At 42.4% G+C, this 22,769-nt stretch overlaps 1 protein-coding gene across 1 annotated transcript in view; it reads right to left on the minus strand.

Moving 5' to 3' along the window:
• Positions 1-22,769, minus strand: part of LOC122926345 (IgGFc-binding protein-like) — a 68,465-nt gene that overhangs the window by 16,408 nt on the left and 29,288 nt on the right. Inside the window, exons 13-26 of the mRNA XM_044277720.1 lie at positions 21,725-22,053; positions 20,743-21,313; positions 17,984-18,576; positions 15,630-16,194; positions 13,851-14,431; positions 12,898-13,468; positions 8,049-8,248; positions 7,762-7,903; positions 5,585-5,913; positions 4,547-5,117; positions 3,479-4,074; positions 1,749-2,313; positions 1,001-1,581; positions 313-883 (exon numbers count right to left, since the gene is read on the minus strand). Of these exons, the coding sequence (XP_044133655.1) occupies positions 313-883; positions 1,001-1,581; positions 1,749-2,313; positions 3,479-4,074; positions 4,547-5,117; positions 5,585-5,913; positions 7,762-7,903; positions 8,049-8,248; positions 12,898-13,468; positions 13,851-14,431; positions 15,630-16,194; positions 17,984-18,576; positions 20,743-21,313; positions 21,725-22,053 (6,765 nt within the window). The remainder of the gene's footprint in view (positions 1-312; positions 884-1,000; positions 1,582-1,748; positions 2,314-3,478; positions 4,075-4,546; positions 5,118-5,584; positions 5,914-7,761; positions 7,904-8,048; positions 8,249-12,897; positions 13,469-13,850; positions 14,432-15,629; positions 16,195-17,983; positions 18,577-20,742; positions 21,314-21,724; positions 22,054-22,769) is intronic.

Raw genomic sequence — 22,769 nt, forward strand, 5'->3', positions numbered from 1 at the left:
TTTTTTTTTAAAGAGCAGTTTGTTGGTATGAGACACTTCTTTTCCTTTTAGAAATAGGAATGGTTTGCAGGTCTCTTGCCTGGGGGTTTATTATGTGGAGAAATTTTGTTTTTCCTCCTCTTGGAAGGGGGGCTGATCCAAAGGATCTCTCTCACATGGATGTAGAATTAATTTAAGCCAAAATGAATATCAAGACATTTGCTCATCTTTTATTCATAGTCCCAGGGCCTAAATCTTGTGAATTACACTAATAATACATTAAGAAATTAGAGAAAGTCTAAACTCAGAAAATAAACATGAAACAGGACTTACAACAGCCAACAACATCTCTCCAAGATTGAACTCTGGCTCCTTTCTCTTGGCACAGTGCTGTGTAGGTTTGTAGACTGGCACACAGAGCATTTTGACCACCTCGTCCAGCACAAATATCAAATACACAGCTCTCTGCAAATCTTTCTGGAGGTATAAAGGCATGACAGTCTTTAAATGGACCTTGGGGGTCTGCGATCATTCCACATTTGGTGGAAGAATTAGCTTCAATGGCTGCAGATCCCCAACAAGTAGGACATTGACTACCAGAGCATCCTCTGCAGATTGCTCCATCTCTGCCTACCATCCAGGATTCAGCAAATAAAGGCAAATCAGTGACAATGGTGCCATTTGGAAGGCGGAATTCATCTGTAGAGTTCTTATTATAATTGCCACAGAGGCCTTCAGTAAGTCCGGCGTATGAGCTTGGTGCCCAGACTAAAACATAGTATTGCTGGTCGAATAGCACCTTAAAGCCATATATTGTCTGAATGATAATATTATTTCCTTCTTGGTTTATCCAGTATTCTTGTTTTTGTGATTGGTAAGGGACATTAAACTTCTCTTTATTGATCTAAGATTTAAAAGAAATACAAAACTGTATTTTAAAATGTTTTTAAAATGTACATTTTCGCAGTTGATGAGACAATTCAAGAGTTTGTTATAGTGGCAGTCTAATGGTTTTACTAACCTCAATACTCCAGGATCTGTCTCTCCCCAAGTTTATAACATGATCTCCTATGGTTACTGTTACAAATTTGGTGATGGCTCCAGTTCCATATGACTGATTTTCCACTGTCACCACAAAGTTGACTTGTTCTCTTTTCACACTGAGAAGGGTGTAGTGACAGGTGCCCTGCATAGCATAGTACACATTATCAAAAGTGACATAGTGTGGATCTCCCCATGCTATGCATTGACCAAGCTCTTTAGAATGGCAGCCCAGGATGCCGTCCACCACTTTGCATTCTTCATTGGTGCCACAGGTATGGTTCTGGCAGGTGGTTATACCATTGTTCCCACATGTACATTTCTTCTTGCACTGATTATCTGGGAAGAATTCTTGACCCAACTTATAATACACACTCTCAAAAGTGCATCCGCAATCTGCAATAGGCACACAGTCGTCTCCACTCCTTACAAAGCCACCATTACAGTAACAGCCTTCAGTGAAGGACTTAACACAGGTTGGTGGAGGAATAAGACCTAAACAGGTGACAGGACATCCATCTCCGAGAAGTTTGTAATGACTATTAGGGGGGCAGGTGAATTCTGTAAAAAAAAATATAAAAAAAATTGTAGAAATACACAAATCTATTCTAGAAGTTAGGCTATGCATTAGGCAATTAATGATTATGGCACACGTTCAGAGGGTTATCCATGTTGAAACCCTGAATGAAATATGTACTGCTGACTATCCACTTTCCAAGAACACTTACCACAGAAAGATGGTGTCCTCCATTCCTTGATCAAGGAACCATTTCTTTGACATTCAGAAACATAAGATGCAATGCTGGCACAGATAAAAGATTGAAGTCCTTTGTATGCACATGCATCAAATACACAGTCATCAAAAAAAGTAGTTGGATCAATAGAATCATGGCATTGACTGTAGGGTCCATCAGGTTTGATGAGAAGTCCACAATACTGGTCACTCTTGTAAACTTCCTTATCAGCCTCAACGCACTTGGGGCAATCTAGACATGAGTCTTCACATGCTTCTACTTCTGCCACCTTCCAGTGTGTTCCAAATTCTTCTGGACTTCTGGCTTCTGTTCCTTTTTGTAGGAGGAAGTCATCTTCAGGGTCTCCATTGTTGTTTCCACACAGACCATTGACAGCCCATTTGTAAGTTTCTGGCAGCTTTACAATCACAGAACTCAAGCCATCATAACTTAAGGTCATGCCGAAATCTGTCTTGAGTACTGTATGGGCTCCGGATATATAGACAATGAGCTTTCTCGAATCATAGTAGTAGGGTAAATTCAGAAAGCAGCCATCAACCTATTGAATATAGGTAAAAGGTTACACGCCACCAACAACATGTCCTTGCCATTCCCATAAGTATCATATTAAATAACATCCCTCACATGTGAACCTTCAATTACTTCTCCCCCTGTAGCACCAATTATGCTTACTCCATTAAAACCAAAGTTAATTTGAAAAATCCAGATGGTTAAAGATTCCATATTTCAGCAATTTTTCATACAGTAGCTACCGGGTCATTGTATTTTCTGGGCCATTGATCAACAACAGTGTCAACTATGAATGGAATAGATTAATCTTTGCCACTAATTTCTATTGTAGTATTAGGGCAAACTGTACTGATCAGAACTAGAGGATCCACTATTCCACTCCGAAAATGTTACGATAGTGGGTGTGGAAACAGTGTTAACCAACAGGTTTGGCTTTAGACTTATCGTACGGGCGTTATCCTGGTAGTCCCCTAATATTCACCCTTTAACCCCTACACAGGAATCTGGACTTTACTACAGGTGAACCACCAGGCCACTACCTCCTAGAATAGTCTCTGTGTGATTGACAGCTGACCCATGGGGCTTAGGGACACCAGTGCAGGGCACCAAGGACAGGCCGAGGTCATGGGTGGCAGCGTCTGTGCAATACAGTAAATAGTTCAAGGTCAAGGCAGGCAGCGAAAGGTGAATGTGGAGGATGGGCACTGGCCAGGTTGCTGAGGACTAGAGTATAGTAAACAGGCAGAGGTCAGTACAGAGGCAGACAATAATTTAGTTTACAGCACACCTTCAGGATCTTAGCAAGCTAAAGAACCTAATTGTTCAGGCAACTTCCCACAGGGGAAGGTGCCTCAAGTATCCCAGGACTGCCAACCATTGGCTGGTAAAGATTATGGTGTGTGTATGATGGCCATTTAGGGGCTCATGGCTATGTGCATTTGAGAAGGGGCCAAGTTGGCAAGCAGGACCGTGGATCCTGCATCTGAGACCTCCTAAAAGAGGACTGTGGGCGGTGGGTCAAGGCCAGGGACGGCATGAGTGGTGCAGTGGCGGCTTGCAGTCAATGCTGTAGCAAACAACCATGTCCAGTGCTACATAAAATGCCCCATTGGGCCATAGTAATTGCTTTTTTATTTTAGTATGAAAAACTCAACATTTTGACTCACAATGTCATTAAAAATTATATATTTTACCTTGATCTGTTGCGGGTGGTCTTTACTCATGGTTATTGTTGTATTGTACACGTCCAATATGACATCTTTGGTGAAAGTCACAGCTTTGTTACCACGATGGTCATTATGAACTTTGATTGTGAAATTGGTCAGTGATGGGTTGTCTGATGTTACACTGACCAGCTGATAAATACAGGTACCGGTAAAGTATACTTTATTTTTATCAAATGTGGTATAATGAGGATGACTGGCTATGCAGGTGGAATAATCTGTAGGATAACAGCCTTGTATCCCATTGACAGTCTGGCATGTCTCACCCTCCTGACATCTGGTTGACTGGCAGACCACCTGGGCCAGATCTGGGTCACATTTGCACTGCACGTTGCATTTCTCATTGTACCAAGTCTGGTGAGGATCATAATATCTGCCATTATATTGACATCCACAGCTTGTGACTGGAACACATGTATTACCACTGAGAACCATGTTCCTTTTGCATTCACATGTTTCTATACACGGTTTTGTGCATTTTGCTGGAGCATCTATGTCAGTACAAGTGGCAGGGCAAGCATTTCCACAGGCATTATAGTGACTGTTTGGATCTTCACATATTTTTGCTAAAATAGACAAAATAAAAATGGTGAAATCATCATGGGCTAAAATCAAATGAAACAAGTCTGAAAAATGCTTTCTTCATCCCATAACTATTCACTTAACTGGCTCAATGACATATTAATCCCTGCTAAATCTGTGTAGTCTCTCCATGTCATTTTTAAAGCCTTTCCATATACCCAGCCTTGAAAAAATAAGAGCTGCCAACTAGAAACCACCTAAATAGTTAGCTGATCACCATGGGCCTGACTGCTCTAACTCCAGCTCCCAGCTGTTATCTCTGGGGTAACCTGCAGGCAGCCACTCAGTTCTATGCGGAGACTGGTGAACAGCATCATGGGTAACCATGTAAGATGTCCCCTTCTATGGCATCTATAAGCATTTATACATCATCATTTTGCTTTTCATGAAACTCCAAACCTGAATATATCCAGACTTATCTAAAGCTACTCCTTTAAATAAGCTTATTGTACTTACGGCAATTAGAAGGTGTTCTCCAGTCATATATCTTTATTCCTTGACTCATACATGTGCTTGCATATGACTCCAGAGCTTCACAAACAATGACTTTAGCTCCATCATTCATACAGGCATCATAGAGACAACCATCAAAGAAATTATTTGGACTGACTTTTGGGATGCACTCTCGGAAAGGTCCATCACTTTTGAACAGAATGCCACAATTTTTATCTCCATTATAAAGTTTCTTCTTGTTTTCTTCACAGGTTGGACATTCACCTGGACAAGAGTCAAAGCAGAATGGATCTCGGTCATAGATTTTCCATGAAGTTGCCCAGTCTACAGTGGAGTCCATTAGGGTTCCATTGGGGGATTGTTGATCATCATTTGGATCTTTGTTGAAGTTTCCACAAAGACCAGACACAGCATTATAGTAGCTACTGGGAATGCTGACTGTGGCATGCCAATTCCAGTCAAAACTTGCGGTCACACCACTTTCAGTCACCACAATTGCCGTCAGTCCACTGCGACTTATGGTGATTTTTCCTTTAGCTAGACTTGCAGGCAAGTTTGTAAGTTCTTTATTAACCTGCAACAAAAATTGAGCAATAAATGCTGTAAGTCTCATTTATTTATCTAAAGCAACATTTCAAAAATTAATTGACTGTGACTTATTCCTTCCCATTGGGAAACCTATTTTATGATGAGCAGGGAGGAGGTGGATCTGTAAATGTGAATCTTTAGGTTCTCCTTGTTGTTGGCCTCCTTGTATTGGAACTCTTGTTCCTTCAAGATGTTGAACATTGTACTGTATGCCCATTCTCCTATGTACAGGGGTATGCCAACTAAGCTCATTCTGGCTTATCCTTTTTCCAGCTATCTGGAGGACGTTGGTCCAACAACTCCATACTGCATTAGAAATCATCCACTAAAAGAAGGACATCTCAAAGAGATCTTGTTCTCTCTATTATACCATATGAAAGTTACCGTAGCAGCCAAATCCCAACTATCAGATAAAAAAAAGAAACTTTTAATTTCTACCTTCACACAACTTACTCTTATATTTCTGAATTCTCCAACTTCAATGCTGATTTCAGTGTCATACATAGTGATATCCATCTTCCTGACAAAAGAGCCAGCTTGTGTTCCCCTGTTATCATTCTTTATGATGATCTGGTATGGTTCCAGAGTAGTGTCGCTACCATTGTATTTTGAGAGTATGTAGCTGCAGGTGCCTTGGAATCTGAAGTCTTTCTCATCAAAGGTGTGGAAATGAGGATCCCCCCATGCCCAGCACAGGCCAGTAAAATCTGGTACACACACTGCCTTCTCATCTTTGACTTGGCAGGTCTCCTTTAAATTACATGCTTTCATCTTGCAAAGGTCTAAAATTTTTCAAGAAATAGATTTAGTGCACGCTAATGAGTGTGTTGTAATGTAATAAGGACAGACACAGACAGAGAGCTTTGACCTGGAACCCAACTTTCCCTACCTACTTGCAGTTAAAGCCCTAATAAGGTGCAGAAACAGACAAACGGCAAGAGACAAAAACAACATAAACGGATAGTCTCACAAAAATGGGTCAGAAAGAGGCAGACAACGTAGTACAAAAACTATAAACAGAGAATAGTCGAAAGACAGGCAGAGATCAAATACCAAATGGGATGCACAGTATAAATCACGTGAGACAGAGAGTGATCAAAAGACAAAACGAGGTCAAAAGCTCAAAGAAATCCAAATTAATCCAAGAACTAGGAATGTAGCTAGTGAGCCCAAACAAGACTATCACTGGCACTGGTATATAGCCAGGAAGGGGTTTAAATAGAACACGAAGTCCCAGGATTGGAACCAGATAGGTCATAACTCAGTGCTCCATTAATCAGAACTCTAGCACACAGGAAAAGAGCAGCTGAGCAATCATCCCATTGCTAATCTCCTCCAGAACACGCCCAGTATGGGAAGAAAGAGCATTGCATCCTGTTGCTAAGGATGCTGTCGTGTCACCAGGGTATGTGGCTTAGCAGCGTGTCTCTCCCGGAGTTGCTCTGAAGCTGGAGATTTCGCCACTGGAGCCCAGACAGGTAAGTGACATGTTTTATAAGATATCAGGAGAAACAAATGGACAAAGAAAACCTGCATGGTCAATCAGCTGCCATTAAGGCCAACAAGATCATGTTTTTTTTTTTTTTAATATAGGCATGGCTTCACACTGCATCTACCACTATTCAGGTTTAAAGAGCACCACAAGGTGTGGTTTAAAAGTGTTGTCCTGTATGGACATTTTTGGAATATCAACAAGATATGCCACAAATATCCAATAGTTGTAGGTTCCACCTCTGGGATCTGTTTATAAAAAAACTGCCCCCATTCCAGAGGTGCAACTCATACATATTGGACTTGCACCTAATTCTGCTATATCTTATGTATGTCAAAAATGTCAGAAAAAGACAATTCCTTTAAAGAGTCACTGTTCTTTCAGACAATTTAATTTCATTTAATTGTGTATGAGAATTGTGTAACAAGCAAATTTTGAAACCACTTCATAAAAAATAAAAATAAATATATATATATATATATATATATATATATGGCTGCATACATCTAACTTAAATAACTTATTTCCACCTAATTTGCAGTCCACTGCCTGTTGTCAGGCAGGATCCGTCCCTGGTAAAAAAATAAAATACAAAGACTCAGAAGACAGCAGAAAGAAAGTGGGTCATGTCACAGCTAGATGAGATTGTGAGCCTGATAAGAGAACTGCTTCTACACGGCTTCTGAACATCACTGAACATCACAGGAGCCTCCTCTGTATCTGTAAGTACGATTTACCCCTTCATATCTGTGGGCTCTGGAGCTTAAAACGAAGTGGGAAGTAAGGGAAATGACTTCACAGCAGTACAGTACTAGTAGATTTCATAAAAAGGAGATACCCTCTGCTTGTGAGAGACAAGCATCTATCTGTGCAGCTGAAACAGGGAATAATGTGGCTGAAAAAGAATTAGGGAAGCCCAAACATAACTGCTCCTTCAAAGTTATGATTGTACAAAAAAGAACAGCCATTATGCAAACCTTTTTTGAAAACTCAGGTATGCTTTAAGACAAGCAGAAGATAAAGGGCTCTAGTTTTCTAAAATACATGTACAGTATTTAGTCAATTTGTGTAAATTTCATTGATTGAGTCCCTGATATGCATTGTATCCTGGATTAAATTTTATTATTGTTAAACTTACCTTTCTTTACACAAGTCCTAACACCTTCGAGAATATCACAACTCTCATCCTCAGCGCAGCTCATAGAACGGCATCTGACACCAACACCAGGATTACATGTACATTCCTGACTGCAGTCATCACTTACCACACTTTCATTGGCCTGCAAAAGAAAATAAACATATGGATGAACAAAATCAATCAAGCTATCTATCTATGTATTTATCTACCTATCTAGTAGTATAATTGTTACAAGAATACATATAAAAGCTCCAAAAATAATGTAAAGTAAAATTTTGTTTTCTTACTTGTAGATACCGTCCATTGAGGTTACACCCGCAAGTATCTAGTGTCACACAGTTCTCTCCATCAAACAAATATCCTGTGTCACACTCACAACCGTCATAGCATTTATTACTACAAGTGCTTGGAGCTAGAAGACTGTTACAGGTGAAGTCACAGGTCCGGGTACACAACACATAATGACTGTTGGCTGGACATGTAAGTGCTACGGGGAATTGAAAAAACACAAATTATGGATAATATTATCTATCAGAATCATGGAACAAGACAGATCTATCTCATATCTATCTTCTATCAATCTATGGACCTATTGATCTATGTAGTATAAATTTGGCCATAAACATTAGATAGCTGTATCAACAACTTTTTCTACCAACCCCTCCATAAGGCCTCATGCACACGACAGTTTTTTTTCACGGTCCGAAAAAACGGGGTCCGTGGGTCCGTGATCCGTGACCGTTTTTTCGTCCGTGGGTCTTCCTTGATTTTTGGAGGATCCACGGACATGAAAAAAAAGTCGTTTTGGCGTCCGCCTGGCCGTGCGGAGCCAAACGGATCCGTCCTGAATTACAATGCAAGTCAATGGGGACGGATCCGTTTGAAAATTGAGCCACAGTGTGTCATCTTCAAACGGATCCGTCCCCATTGACTTACATTATAAGTCTGGACGGATCCGCTTGCCTCCGCACGGCCAGGCGGACACCCGAACATAACTTGAAGCGTCCCCATCACCATGGGAACGCCTCTACGTTAGAATATACTGTCGGATATGAGCTACTTCGTGAAACTTATTTCCGACAGTATATTCTAACACAGAGGCGTTCCCATGGTGATGGGGACGCTTCAGGTTAGAATACACTGCAAACTTGGTACAAGACTGCCCCCTGCTGCCTGGCACCACCCGATCTCTTACAGGGGGATATGATAGCACAATTAACCTCTTCAGGTGCGGCACCTAAAGGGGTTAATTGTACTATCATATTCTCCTGTAAGAGATCAGGGCTGCCAGGCAGCAGGGGGCAGACCCCCCCCTCCCCAGTTTGAATATCGTTGGTGGCACAGTGTGTGCCCATCGCCCCCCCCCCTTCCTCCCTCTATAGTTAAAAATCATTGGTGGCACAGTGTGTGCTTATCGCCCGCCCCTTCCTCCCTCTATAGTTAAAAATCGTTGGTGGCACAGTGTGCGCCCACCATCGCCCCCCCCCATCTTCCCCCCCCCCATCATTGGTGGCAGCGGAGTTCCGATCGGAGTCCCAGTTTAATCGCTGGGGCTCCGATCGGTAACCATGGCAACCAGGAAGCTACTGCATCCCTGGTTGCCATGGTTACTTAGCAATAGTACAATTGTAGAAGATTCATACTTACCTGCCTGCTGCTGCGATGTCTGTGACTGGCCGGGAGCTCCACCTACTGGTAAGTGAAAGGTCTGTGCGGTGCATTACTAAAGAACTGTCACTTACCAGTAGGAGGAGCTCCCGGCCGGTCACAGACATCGCAGCAGCAAGCAGGTAAGTATGATTTTTAACTATAGAGGGAGGAAGGGGGGGGGGCGATGGGCACACACTGTGCCACCAACGATTTTTAACTATAGAGGGAGGAAGGGGGGGGCCATGGGCACACACTGTGCCACCAACGATTTTTAACTATAGAGGGAGGAAGGGGGGGGCGATGGGCACACACTGTGCCACCAACGATTTTTAACTATAGAGGGAGGAAGGGGGGGGCGATGGGCACACACTGTGCCACCAACGATATTCAAACTGGGGAGGGGGGGGGGTCTGCCCCCTGCTGCCTGGCAGCCCTGTCTTGTACCTGGGGAGGGGGCAGTCTTGTACCAAGTTTGCAGTGTATTCTAACTAGAAGTGTCCCCATCACCATGGGAACGCTTCTGTGTTAGAATATACTGTCGGAAATGAGTTTTCACGAAGTGAAAACTTAGATCAGAAAAAGCTTTTATGCAGACGGATCTTCGGATCCGTCTGTATGAAAGCAACCTACGGCCACGGATCACGGACAGGTCATATTTTTTTGACGGATAGGATACACGGATCACGGCCTCGGCTGCAAAACGGTGCATTTTCCGATTTTTCCACGGACCCATTGAAAGTCAATGGATCCGTGAAAAAAACCGGAAAACGGCACAACGGCCACGGATGCACACAACGGTCGTGTGCATGAGGCCTAACTCACATATGCTCTGGCAAGTTTGCATGCATTCTGATTGGTGAACTGATAAAAAGCAGCTGGCTTATCTACCCCTAGAACAAATAATAATTATTTATAATAATATTTATTTATATAGCGCCAACATATTCCGCAGCACTTTACAATCAGGGGGTTCATATACGAACAGATTCATAAATAACATCGCAACAAACAATTAAAAAAAGAGGAATGAGGGTCCTGCTCACAAGAGCTTACAATCTATGAAGAGATAGGGGTGACACTAAAGGTAAAAAGTGCATGCTTTGTACATTGGTCTTACCATCTTAACACAATAGGAGAGTAGATATAAGGCTACATGAGCCAGTCACCAGCCAATATATGTAGTGCATGGGGTGTGGTGGATACTGAAAATCAGGTTCAGAGGGGTAATTCTGAAGTGGGGGGCGGTGAATGGAGGAGGGTTTGATCAGGGCATGAGATAGGCTAACCTAAAAAGATTTTTTGTTTTTGGAGAACATGTAAAACCGTAGATGTTGTGAATTAACTTAATTGCTTGGGGTAGGGCATTCCAGAGAACTGGTGCAGCTCAAGAGAAGTCTTGGAGATAGGAGCGAGAGGTTCGGATTATGGTGGATTTTATTCATAAGCAAGTGGCTGAATGTAAGGATGGGTAGGGTGCTAGACAGATGGTAAACATATGATCGGGCATATTGAGATTCAACTGCCTAATCTGCCTTTCCACAGACATTGCTGGAAAACTGGAAGGCCACCATACACATTAGATTGTTGGCTATACAAATGTGGACCATAACCACCAAGTGTCCGAAAGGATAGCTGTAACTATTTGCAATTGATTTCTCACCCAGTAATCCAATATTTAACCCAGTTTATCTTCAAAAGTCTTATTGTCAAAAGCTGTTATATAGGTAGACTCCCAAGTGGCCTTTGAACATGGTGCTGATGGATCATGTCTCAGGGCAGGTTGATGGGAGAATGTTTAGACTTCTAAAATGTAGGCAGCAAAATATATAAAGAAAGTAATACACATTAGATGTACTTTATGTTGGCAGAAGATGCCAACTTTGGAGAAACCAGCCAACCATATAATGTGTATGTAGGCCTCCTGACTCTCCCCAGCATCTGCTGTAAGGATCAGTCAGTCAGATTTCAACATGCCTAATCTTTTTGTTCTTCAGGAGACAGGCCACCACCTGAGGTATCTCCCAGCTGCCTACTCCCAATTCAGAACACATGCAGCCAAGTGTGCATGTGTATGGGAGGTTGGGTGACATAAGCATTTAGCCAACAGTTATCTCATGTGTATAGCCAGTTTAAGGGCTCTTTCACACTTGCGTTCTTGTCTTCCGGCATAGAGTTCCGTCGTCGGGGCTCTATGCCGGAAGAATCCTGATCAGGATTATCCTAATGCATTCTGAATAGAGTGAAATCCGTTCAGGATGCATCAGGATGTCTTCAGTTCCGGAACGGAACTTTTTTTGGCCGGAGAAAATACCGCAGCATGCTGCGCTTTTTGCTCCGGCCAAAAATCCTGAACACTTGCCGCAAGGCCGGATCCGGAATGAATGCCCATTGAAAGGCATTGATCTGGATCCGGCCTTAAGCTAAACGTCATTTCGGCGCATTGCCGGATACGACGTTTAGCTTTTTCTAAATGGTTACCATGGCTGCCGGGACGATAAAGTCCTGACAGCCATGGTAAAGTGTAGTGGGGAGCGGGGGAGCAGCATACTTACCATCCGTGCGGCTCCCGGGGCGCTCCAGAGTGACGTCAGGGCGCCCCAGGCGCATGGATGACGTGATCGCATGGCACGTCATCCATGCGCATGGGGCGCTCTGACGTCACTCTGGAGCGCCCGGGAGCTGCACGGACTGTAAGTATGCCGCTCCCCCGCTCCCCGCTCCTACTATGGCAACCAGGACTTTAATAGCGTCCTGGCTGCCATAGTAACACTGAAAGCATTTTGAAGACGGATCCGTCTTCAAATGCTTTAAGTACACTTGTGTTTTTCCGGATACGGCGTGTACCTCCGGCAAGTGGAGTACACGCCGGATCCGGACAACGCAAGTGTGAAAGAGGCCTTAAGGGGATGTGCAAGAATGAGGGAGGGGTTACCAACCCCCCTCCCCATTCTTTGGGACCTGCAAAGGGAAGATGATGGCTTTCTAATGCAAACTCCCCCCTGCTTCTCCTGCAGGCCTATAATGCTCCTCTAGGCTTCAGAGATGTCAACACCCAGTTTGACATTGCCACGACCAATCACAGGCCACGGTGGCCACGGTCATGACAAATGGTCCCATGATTGCTAGGGGAGCCAGACACCGCCACAGACTGAGATTGGCTGTAATGATGTCAACAGAAAAAGTATCGGGAGCTTACGCTGGGAAGCAGGTAAGTAATCTTCCCATTGCAGGTCCCGAACAATTCTTCCCATAGCAGGTATAACCCCTCTCCCCCCTTCCTGCACAACCCCTTTTAAGCGAGCGAACATAATGTTAATCATCACATCACCAGAATTAATTTCCCCCCTCTGGAAGTAAACAGTGAAGATAACCATTCACTAAGAGTAAGCATAACTCTTGCAGAAATTTTCTTCACCTGGTATAAAAAAATACATTTGATGAAACCATAAATCTCTCTACAATATGTATAAAGAAGAGGTCACTTACGGCATCCAGCAATATCTCTCCAGGTTCCTATTTTGACTCCTTTTTCTTGGCACAGTGATGCATATGTTTGTAGGCTGGCACACAGTGCATCCTGCTGAAACCCACTGGCACAAACATCAAACACGCAGTTCTTGACGTACATTTCTGGAGGCACCAAGGCATGGCAGCCACTAAAGGGACCTTGAGGGTCTACTATCAAGCCACATTTGGTGGGTGACTCAGCCTCGTATGTTGCCACTTTATCACAGGTGAAACAAAGATCTCCTGAGCAACCATGACAGTTCGATGTCTGTCCACCCACTGTCCAGGACTCTGCAAACCCTGCCAGGTCAGAGACAATGGTGCCATTTGGAAGGCGGAACTCATCTTTAGTGTTTTTGTTGTAATTTCCACAGAGGCCTTCAGTGAGTCCAGCATAAGAGCTGGGTACCCAGATTGAAATAAAGTACTGTTGGTCGTACAGAAGCGTAAATCCATATCTGGTGTAAATAATTATATTATTGCCTTCTTTGTTGATCCAGAATTGATGTTTTTTGTATTGGCTTGGGAGGTTGTATGTTTCATTGTTGACCTTTGAGAACCAAGCAGAAATAATTAAAAAATATAAAATAAATCAGTTTCTGAAACATTTATTGTAGTTTGATTTATGGTGGCATCATTAACTGGTTCTGAATGCCTATCATGGAGTTGAGAAACAACCACGTATCCAATCAGTGCCTAAAATAATGTGGTCAACCAGGCAAAAGTGAAAATGTACATGTAGCACAGCTAAAGTTGTCAGTTAACAGTTTTGTTAGTGCATAATGGTAACTCAGCATGCTACCAAACTCCATAGTTAAAATCACAAATATCCACACTTGTCACTAAAACTCAAGTTGATTTAACCGACTATAAGGGTGAAGCCCTAAATGTACTACTAACCTCAAGGGTGAAGCCCTAAATGTACTACTAACCTCAATGCTCCAGGGTCTTTCTCTCTCCAGGTGTATGATGTGATTTCCTATGGTCACTGTGAGTGATTTGGTCACAGCTACATTTCCATATGGCTCATTTTCCACTGTCACCACAAAGTTAACCTGCTCTGTTATCACCCTGACAAGGGTGTAATGACAAGCGCCCTGCATAGCATAGTAGACATTATCAAAGGTAATATAGTGGGGATCTCCCCATGCTATGCATTGACCAAGTTCTTGGGCATGACAGCCCAGGATGCCGTCCACCACTTTGCATTCTTCATTGGTGCCACAGGAATAGTTCTGGCAGGTGGTTATGCCATTGTTCCCACACGTACATTTCTTCTTGCACTGATTATCTGGGAAGAATTCTTGACCCAACTTATAATACACATTCTCAAAAGTACATCCGCACTCTGAAATAGGCACACAGTCGTCTCCACTCCTTACAAAGCCATCATCACAGTAACAGCCTTCAGTGAAAGACTTAACACAGGTTGGTGGAGGCATAAGACCTAAACATGTCACAGGACATCCATCTCCGAGGAGTTTGTAATGACTATTAGGGGGACAGGTGTGATCTGCAAAAATAAAAGCAGACTCTTATAAATACAGCAAATATATAAAAAAATATTAAGGCAAATTTTTGCATGTGATTTACTGATAAGTAACATTTCAGTCCTTTCGCCACTGAACATAACGAGAATCCAAGAAGAATCGACCACTTCAAGATCATTGCTGTAACAGTATATCAGGGAGGGGAGGTAGCTAAAGCATGCTGACTATGGCACAGTGATGCAGGCTCAGGAGCTGAGTGGCACCTTCACTTGTGCCGACTTTATACAGCTGGTGCCCTGCTCTAGCTGCCAGGATCAGAGATAACTATCTTACCCTATCGCTCAACCACCCTTCACAACACAATATTGGGGTGCCGAGGAGTTGCATTGACATCCAGGGGGCCTAAAAGTGTTCTATAAGCCTTCCATGTATGGATGCCTATTAGGCCCTTCTTCTGGCAGGACCTAATTGGCATTCTGTTAGTTTTGCAGTAACTGACATCACACACTGCAATACAGAAGTATTGTAGTGTATTATGTGGATGATCAGAGGACAGCAGGTTCAAGTCCCCCATTATGAAAAAAAATTAAAAATTAAATTAAATTAATAAAGTTAAAAATAGTTGCCTATTTTTTCACTAATAAATGACTATATTTTAGCAAAAATATAAATAAATTAAAAGAAAGGATACGTGATAGGTTTAAATGTGTTCCTAATGACCCATATGATAAAATGGTCACATTATTTATCCGATACAGTGTATATCATAAAAATAAAAAAAACATTATGCCAACATTTCTGTTTTCTGGTAGTTCCACCTCATGAAAATGCAATAAAAAGTGATAAAAAAAATCTAATGCCCCAAATAAGCTACCAATGAAAACCACAAGTCTTCCCATAAAAAATAAGTCCTTACACAGCACCACATGGTTTGCCTACACAATAAAAGCATTTTATGAATGTAACCATACTGGAAAGTGGGGATCTTGATTTGACTATAAATTATAATGTAGTACACCCTACTCTAGCAGCTAGTCAACCACAAAGTGCTGTTAACCACACTTCAATACTTCTGATTCCCCTAAGAACTTTTATTATTCAAATTATATCTAACCAAGTCCATATATTCTAGGTGGACATTGTATCAAAGGCCTTTTTAGTACAAGGAAAAAGTTAAGCCGAGAAAGTTCCATTATTGTCAAAAAGAGGGACAATACTCACTACAGAAAGATGGTGTCCTCCATTCCTTGATCATAGAACCATTTCTTTGACATTCAGAAACATAAGATGCAATTTTGGCACAGATAATGGATTGATGACCCTTGTACGCACAAGCATAAAATACACAGTCATCAAAGAAAGGAGTTGGATCAATAGACTCATGGCATTGACTGAAGGGCCCGTCAGACTTAATGAGAAGTCCACAGTACTGGTCACTCTTAAAAGGTTCCTTATCTGTCTCATTGCACTTGGGACAATCTGAACATATTTCTTCACAGCCTTCTACATCTTCCACCTTCCAGTGCTTTCCAAATTCTTCTGGACTTTTGGCTTCTGCACCATCTTTTATGGTGAAGTCATCATTAGGGTCTCCATTGTTATTTCCACATAGGCCTTTTACAGCTGCCTTGTAGGTGCTTGGTAGTATAACACGTACATAGCTCATTCCATCAAAAGTCAAAGTCAAGGCAAACTTTGTCTTGATCATTACATTAGATCCCGATATGTAGGCTATGATATTTGAAGACTCAGAATTGTAGGGGAGGTCCACAATGCGGCCATTGACCTGTGAATAGATGTTGCATCATTATAAACAAGATAAAAAAATGTTTTTGTTATAGGGTATGTTCTGTGACAATTAAAGTCCCTAAGGCCTCTTTCACACGGGTGTCAGTTTTTTTTGCCCGGATAAGAGCCGGGTGCGTTGCGGGAAAATGCGCGATTTTTTCTGCGCAAGTGCAAAACATTGTTATGCGTTGCACTCGCGTGAGAAAAATCGCGCATGTTTGGTACCCAAACCCGAACTTCTTCACAGAAGTTCGGGCTTGGGATTGATGTTCTGAAGATTGTATTATTTTCCCTTATAACATGGTTATAAGGGAAAATAATAGCATTCTGAATACAGAATGCATAGTAAACCAGCGCTAGAGGGGTTAAAAAAAAAAAAAATAATTAAACTCACCTTAGTCCACTTGCTCGCGAAGCCCGGCATCTCCTTCTGTATCCTCTGCGCTGAAGTTGAACAGGACCTGGGGTGAGCTGCTCCATTAAATATCGGTTAAGGACCTTCGATGACGTCACTCCGGTCATCACATGGTACGTCACATGATCTTTTACCATGGTGATTCACCATGGTAAAAGACCATGTGATGACCGGAGTGACGTCATCGAAGGTCCTTAACCGATATTTAATGGAGCAGCTCACCCCAGGTCCTGTTCAACTTCAGCGCAGAGGATACAGAAGGAGATGCCGGGCTTCGCGAGCAAGTGGACTAAGGTGAGTTAAATTATTTTTTATTTTTTTTAACCCCTCTAGCGCTGGTTTACTATGCATTCTGTATTCAGAATGCTATTATTTTCCCTTATAACCATGTTATAAGGGAAAATAATAATGATCGGGTCTCCATCCCGATCGTCTCCTAGCAACCGTGCGTGCAAATCGCACGGCATCCGTACTTGCTTGCGGATGCCATCCGATTTTCACACACCCCATTCACTTCTATGGGGCCTGCGTCACGTCAGAATCGGACAATATAGAGCATGCTGCGATTTCAACTGAACGCACAAGTGATGCGTTAAAAACATCGCTCATGTGCACAGCCCCATAGAAATGAATGGGTCAGGATTTAGTGCGGGTGCCATACGTTCGCCGCACGGATCGCACCCGCACGGAAAACTCGCCCGTGTGAAAGGGGCCTAAGAGTCTGTATTATATAGCTGAAGGCACTTGATGTGTTGCTGCATTGTACCTCTATAAGGCACTGCATTCTTGCCTAGAAGCATAGACCATACATTTATATTGATCATAAGAGCATGTGCTTGAGGTCCTATAACCATTAAGGGTACTATCAGGATTTCCAGCAGTTTACACGCAGAAAGTCTGCACCGTACGTCATGTACATTGTATTCTATGAGAATTTGAAATTCTCAATGCACACGATGCAGATTTTTTCCACTCAGATTTTGACCTGCGATTTATTTTATTTTTCCTGACTGGATTTTCTTCATTCACTTAGTAAAATCCGCATGTGGAAAATCCACACCAAATCTGCATGCAAATCTGCACCATTTGATGTGGATTGACCACACGGATCTGCCTGAGAACACCTGCGGATTTCAGTGAATCCTGAACGTGTGCATGTACCCTAAAGGGGAAGAATATTGCAGCATGCAGCTATTCTTGCCATAAGGACAACATAAGCCTTTACAGAACCACAACGGACCTTGTCACAGGTCACCATTTGTATTCATCATCAGATGATCGATCACAGCATCATGGCTTCTGATCTGATATGAAATTTTGACTCTAGTTTCATGACATCTCCTCATCCCCTGAGCAAATTAGAATTTCGTACCTTTATTTGTTGTGGATGGTCTTTACTCATGGTTATATTTGTGTTGTACACCTCCAATGTGACTTCTTTGGGGAAGGACACAGCTTTGTTTCCACGGTGGTCATTCTGAATCTTGATTGTGAAATGGGTCAGCGACGGCTCCTGTGATGTTACACCGACCAGCTGGTAGCTACATGCGCCCATAAAATCTATTTTCTTTTTATCAAAGGTTGTATATTCCCCAGAAGCTATGCAGGTGGAGTACTCCTTGGGAAAACAGCCACGTATGCCATTGGTCATCATGCAAGTCTCACTGTCTTTGCATTTCGTTTCTTCACAGACCACAATTCCAAGAACCGAGTCACACTTACACTGGATGCTGCATTTTTTATTGTACCAGGACTGGCCAGGTTCATAATATCGTCCGTCGTATCGGCATCCACAGCTGGAGATAGGCACACATTTGTCACCACTGAAGATCATGCCGTTGTTACAATCACAGGTTTCTACACAAGGTTTTGTGCATTTCTCTGGGGCAGTTTTGTTAAAACAGCTGGTTGGACAGGCATTTCCACAAGCATTGTAATGACTATTATTATCCTGACATGTTTTGGCTGGAATGGATAAAAGGAAAGAAAAATACTTGATGAATTATTTTCTCGAGGAATACTTAAAGCCACTGATGAAGAGGTGAGGTCACCTCGAAACGCATCTGGCGGGCTAAAGGAAACAAACTATCAAACAAATATATCCTGCAGGACCAAGAAGTGCACATTCGAAAAAGTTGAAATTATAACAGACAAACTCCACAACTTCGTCTTTTCTCTAGCTATTTCTTCATAGAAGAAAAACACATATCTACATACCACCACGTGGGACACCAATAGCTGAGCACCATAACAACATCATACGAAAAGAAAAGACAAAAGTTCTGGGTTTGGGTGAGTAGCTGTACTGTGAGAGGGACGCCTCTGCAGTAAGCACCATCAAATTTTATACAAATACAAACAATTGACTATTTGATCTCATGTAAGAAAAATCGTATTGCTAATTAGAAAGCCACTCATTGATCACAAATGCACAGTCAGAGTGTCCTAATCGAAAATAACAGATACTTCAGTGCACAAACCAAAGATATTAGCGTTAAAAGACTATACAATTTTTGGTCTATTATAAACATTGCAAATACGCACTTTTTGTAAAGAACTTTGTATTGACTTATCAGGAATTCTTAACAAGGACATATAGATAAATTACACTTTAGATGATAAATAGATGCTTGAAATCTTATTCAAATTTTATCTGAAAAATTCCATCAATATAATTCTACGCAATATTTTATCAGATTTTTACTTGATTCTTTATATTATTCGATTTCCCTACTCCTTTTGTAATTGGTTATATGGTCATATAGTGTATAATTTTATATGTTGTATGCAGAGTGATTGTAAAGTTTTAAGATACATATTTTAGATTATTATCCATAACAAATTTTATCAAAACAATAATTTTAATAAATGTGTTATATATGTGAAATTCAGATGGTGAGTGCCTGCTGATTAATATATAATTGTTTAAATTAAGAGATTAGGTGAATCACTTACAGCAGGGCACCTGTCACGGCCACGGTTATGGCCGTGACTCCTTGGGAGCCGCATACAGTTGCCCGCGGTTTGGGTAGTTGTTTCAACCGCAGCTTGAGGCACGTTGTTGTTTGCCTCAAGGGCGATTGCCGCAGACAACAGTGATGTGTGCGGTTCCCTGGGAGTTGTGTGCGTGTGTGTATGCACGTTTGTATGTCTGGTGTGCACTTTGTGTTTTCTGGTGTGCACTTTGACATCTTCCTTTCTCTGTGGCTGCCCGTGGCAACGTTTGGAATGTTGTACATGTGGTGGCAGTGTCCCGGCCTTCGGGCTGTCTCTCAGGACGGCTGCCACCCATTTTGTTGCCTGCGGCAACAGCCACAGTGTGCTCTTAGTTTGGTCACTTCCCCTTTATGTGTGTTTCCCTTCTGTGGTGCCGGAAGGGTTAATTCCCTTCCCAGTGTGTGTGTGATGTCACTGGGTGTGTCCGACTGTGGGGTGTGGCTTCTTGGCCTATATAGCCTTGGTGTTTGGCATGGCTCAGTAGGTTGCTTCAGTCATGTTTGGCTGGAGCAGCCTCCTGTGCATATTACCTGCCAGTGAGAGCCACCCCTGTGGTCATAAAGATATTGTCCTTATGTTTATGTCTTGCTGTGTGTTGATGTTGTATGTTCTGTTGGGACCTTGCTATGTGTTTTGGTGCAGCTTACGGTTCTGTATTCATGTTTGCACAGGGATCCAGTCAGCAAGGCTGTGACAGGTTGGTGGAACTACATGTTCGCCTGCCATACCCGTAAGGCTGTATGAGTTCCCCTTTTCCCAACAGCTTGGCCATTGAGACTCCTGCTCCTCCGTACCTAGGAGGAGTAGGTCGTCTTACCCAGCTCCTAGCTCAGGGATCTGCGGAGGGTAAGTCAGGGCTCCGAGGTTCCTGCGCATGGGTCCTCCTACCTTTAAGGTCGGCTCATGCAGGTTAGGAGTTAGGGTCAGGTTAAGGATGCTTGAGGAGGTGACCTGCTCCCTATCCTGTTCTCATGGCCGAGTAGCCACAACATCATCTGGCACCACACGGCTTCCCCCATTCTCAGCCGTGACAGCACCATTACCACGGTGACAAGTGGGGTGAGCCACTATAACTTCTAATTCTAGTATATAAAAAAATTGGGAATGTATGGTATATAAATACTTTCAACTCACGGCAATTGGAAATCATTCGCCAGTCAAAAAGCTTGACTCCTTGGTTCAGGCAAGCAGCTGCATAAATCTCTAATGATTGGCAAAGGATCTTCTTAGCCCCACCAGCCTTACAAACGTCAAAGAGGCAAGCATCAAAGAACTTGGTTGAATTGACTTTGGAGACACAATCTCGGAAAGGTCCATTCTCTCTCAAAATGAGCCCGCAGTTGTCGTCACTGCCATACTGTTGTTTTTTTGCTTCATCACAGGTTGCACATTCGCCTGGACAATGGTCAACAATGAATGGATCTTTCTCATTGACTTCCCATGAAACTGCCCAGTCTACAATTGGCGTGACCAAGGTTTCGTTAGGAGATTTTTGATCATCCTTTGGATCTTGGTTGAAGTTCCCACACAAACCAGACACAGAATTATAGTAGCTACTGGGAAGTATTATTGTGCAGTACCATTTCCAATCAAAAGTAGCTACCAGACCAAAATCAGCTTCCACGGAGGCAGTGAACCCGCTAAGACTCACTTTCAACTTTCCATCAGCTAAACTGGCAGGCAGATTGGTTAATTCCTCATTGACCTATAAAAAGACACAAATATAAATGAGGCTGAAAGTTATTTTAACTGTTATAATTACAATTATGTGATATTCCAGACAAGAGCTGGTCTTAGGGGTGTGAGTAACACAGCGTGCATCACCTGTAACTACTGAAGATGGCATCACTAGTGGGCCTTGGTACAGTATCTTGGGTACTGGGCGCTACCATACCATATATTTTATTTTGGATTTGTATGGAACATGAGGGTGGGATCAGCAGCAGAAAGTACTGCACATTGCATCAAGCAACCTAAGACTAAGCCTGGGTAGAATAGTCATTGATTTTAGCAATATCTTGGTCATACAAGTCAGATGCAGCCACAATATTCTGACAAGTTGACAATGTCAACTGTTTGATTTCAATAAAAATAAATAAAACTAATAAAAACTTACTCTTATCCGTGGAAATTCTCCCATTGTTGTTGAAATTGTGTTTTCATACACAGTGATTTCTACCCTCTTGACATATGACACGGATCGGCTTCTACTGTTGTCGTTCGTTATAACCACCTTGAATGGCTCCAGGGTCGGATCCTTACCGCTGTACTGAGAGAGAACATAGCTGGAGGTTCCTTGAAAGTCAAATGTATGTCCATCAAAGGTACTAAAATGGGGATCTCCCCAGGCCCAACACGTGCCTGTGTAATCAGGTATGCAATGTACTAGGCCATCTTGAAGCTGGCAGCTCTCCTTTGTGCGACACGTTTTGGACTTGCAAGGGTCTGAAATACAACAAATATAAGAACATGTTATAAAATTAAGTGCAATGGAAATATGGACTTAAAAGTGAATACACTATTTGGTAAACTGGGACTTTAAATCTGTACTTTGTAATAACCAAGGGCCATGTTAACATGATGGCTTCTTTCTTTAGGAATCCTCTGGTAATCCAACTAGTTGACTTTAAAAGGGTTTTCTCACTTCAGCAAATTTATCATTTATAATGTAGACAGAGATAATGCAATGCACTTACTAATGTATTGTCATTGTCCATATTGCCTCCTTTGCTGGCTGGATTTATTTTTCCATTACATTATACACTGCTCGTATCTGGGGGTTAAGACCACCCTGTAATCCAGCAGTGGTGGCTGTGTTTGCACACTATAGGAAAAAGGCTACGGCCACCACCGCTGCTGGATTGCAGGGTGGTCGTAATCCCTGGAAATTAGAAGTGTATAATGTGATGAAAAAATTAATCAAACCAGCAAAGAAGGCAATATGGACAATCACAATACATTAGTAAGTGCCTTGTATTAACTTTCTCTACATGATAAATGCCAATTGCTGAAGTGAGAGAATCTAGTTAATGTTGATAATTTAAAGCGGTTGTTCAGACTACAGATATTGATGACCTAACCCTCAGAATGGGTCAACAATGTCAGATTGAAGGGTGTCCATCACCCCCAGCAATCAGCTGTTTCATGCAGCTAGTGTTTCT

This window comes from Bufo gargarizans, chromosome 2 (assembly GCF_014858855.1).
Source record: "Bufo gargarizans isolate SCDJY-AF-19 chromosome 2, ASM1485885v1, whole genome shotgun sequence".
In the NCBI taxonomy this organism is placed as follows: Eukaryota; Metazoa; Chordata; class Amphibia; order Anura; family Bufonidae; genus Bufo; species Bufo gargarizans.